The sequence below is a fragment of the Meleagris gallopavo genome, unplaced genomic scaffold, assembly GCF_000146605.3.
Source record: "Meleagris gallopavo isolate NT-WF06-2002-E0010 breed Aviagen turkey brand Nicholas breeding stock unplaced genomic scaffold, Turkey_5.1 ChrUn_random_7180001953529, whole genome shotgun sequence".
Taxonomy (NCBI): domain Eukaryota; kingdom Metazoa; phylum Chordata; class Aves; order Galliformes; family Phasianidae; genus Meleagris; species Meleagris gallopavo.
This window is the reverse complement of record NW_011214537.1, coordinates 1-1,179: the sequence shown is the minus strand read 5'-3', so window position 1 is coordinate 1,179 and position 1,179 is coordinate 1. Positions and strand designations below refer to the sequence as shown.

The following is a 1,179-nucleotide window of genomic DNA, read 5'->3' as shown; positions in this document are numbered from 1 at the left end:
CAGCTCGGCCATGGCGCGGTGCTGAGCCCCGCGGGGCCCCGACGGACCATGAACCTGGTGGGGGGCTACCAGCACCACCACCACCACCACCACCATCACATGCTGCACGAGCCCTTCCTCTTCGGGCCGGCGGCTCGCTGCCACCAGGAGCGCGCTTATTTCCCCGGCTGGGTGCTGAACCCTGCCGAGGTGACCCCGGAGCTCCACGGGCAGAGCACCGCGTACGGCCCCGCCGAGTTCGGATCCGGTGGAGCGGGCAGGCTGGAAGCGCTCAGCGGTCGTCTGGGGAGAAGGAAAGGGGTCGGGGGTCCCAAAAAGGAGAGGAGGAGAACGGAGAGCATCAACAGCGCTTTCGCTGAGCTCCGCGAGTGCATCCCCAACGTGCCCGCCGACACCAAGCTGTCCAAGATCAAGACGCTGCGCCTGGCCACCAGCTACATCGCCTACCTGATGGAGGTGCTGGCCAGGGACAGCCAGCCCGGAGAGCCGGAGGGCTTCAAGGCCGAGCTCAAGAAGGCCGACGGCCGAGAGAACAAGAGGAAACGGGAGACGGTAAGCGGCGGCCGCGGCCCTTCCCCTGAGCTGCCCGACGGGAGCGGCGGGGCTAAGGGAAAACCCTCCCGGCACTGCTGGGGAATTGCTTTTCCCTTAAAAGAAAAAAAAAGAAAAAAAGAAAAAAAAGAAACAGAATAACGTTGGGGATTTCGGTGGAGGAAAGGCTGGGATTCGCGCGGTCTGCGCGGGGCAGCGGCCCGAGGGCTGAAATCGCGGCGGGTCCTTCCTTCCCCATCAGCCGGGCCGGATCGGAGCGGGGCGGCCGCGGCTCTCCCGTCTGTATCGGGAGGAACAGATCGCATCGTATCGTAATAGCAGTAATAACTATAACGGCAGTAATAACATTAACAGCAACTATGATCATAATATTATTCATAATAATCATAGAAGAAAAAAAGGAGAAAAGCGCAGACTCCCTATCCCGGGGCTGCTAAGGGCCGCTTTGCTCGGCCCGGCTCTCCTCTCCTCACTGCTCTTTTCTCCGCAGCAGCCCGAGGTGTACTCGCAGCCTTTGGCTCACGGCGAGAAGAAGCTGAAGGGCCGCACCGGTTGGCCCCAGCAGGTCTGGGCTCTGGAACTGAACCCCTGAGCCCCGCTCCATGTGCAATGCCGTCGGGGAGGAGC

At 62.0% G+C, this 1,179-nt stretch overlaps 1 protein-coding gene across 1 annotated transcript; it reads left to right on the top strand.

Annotated features, from left to right (window-relative positions):
* Positions 1 to 6: 6 nt before the first annotated feature.
* On the top strand, positions 7 to 1,179 carry HAND1 (heart and neural crest derivatives expressed 1). The gene is made up of 2 exons (XM_010728086.3): positions 7 to 552; positions 1,043 to 1,179. Exons 1-2 carry the CDS (start codon positions 49 to 51, stop codon positions 1,142 to 1,144), a joined length of 606 nt encoding a protein of 201 aa, XP_010726388.1. The 5' UTR covers positions 7 to 48; the 3' UTR covers positions 1,145 to 1,179.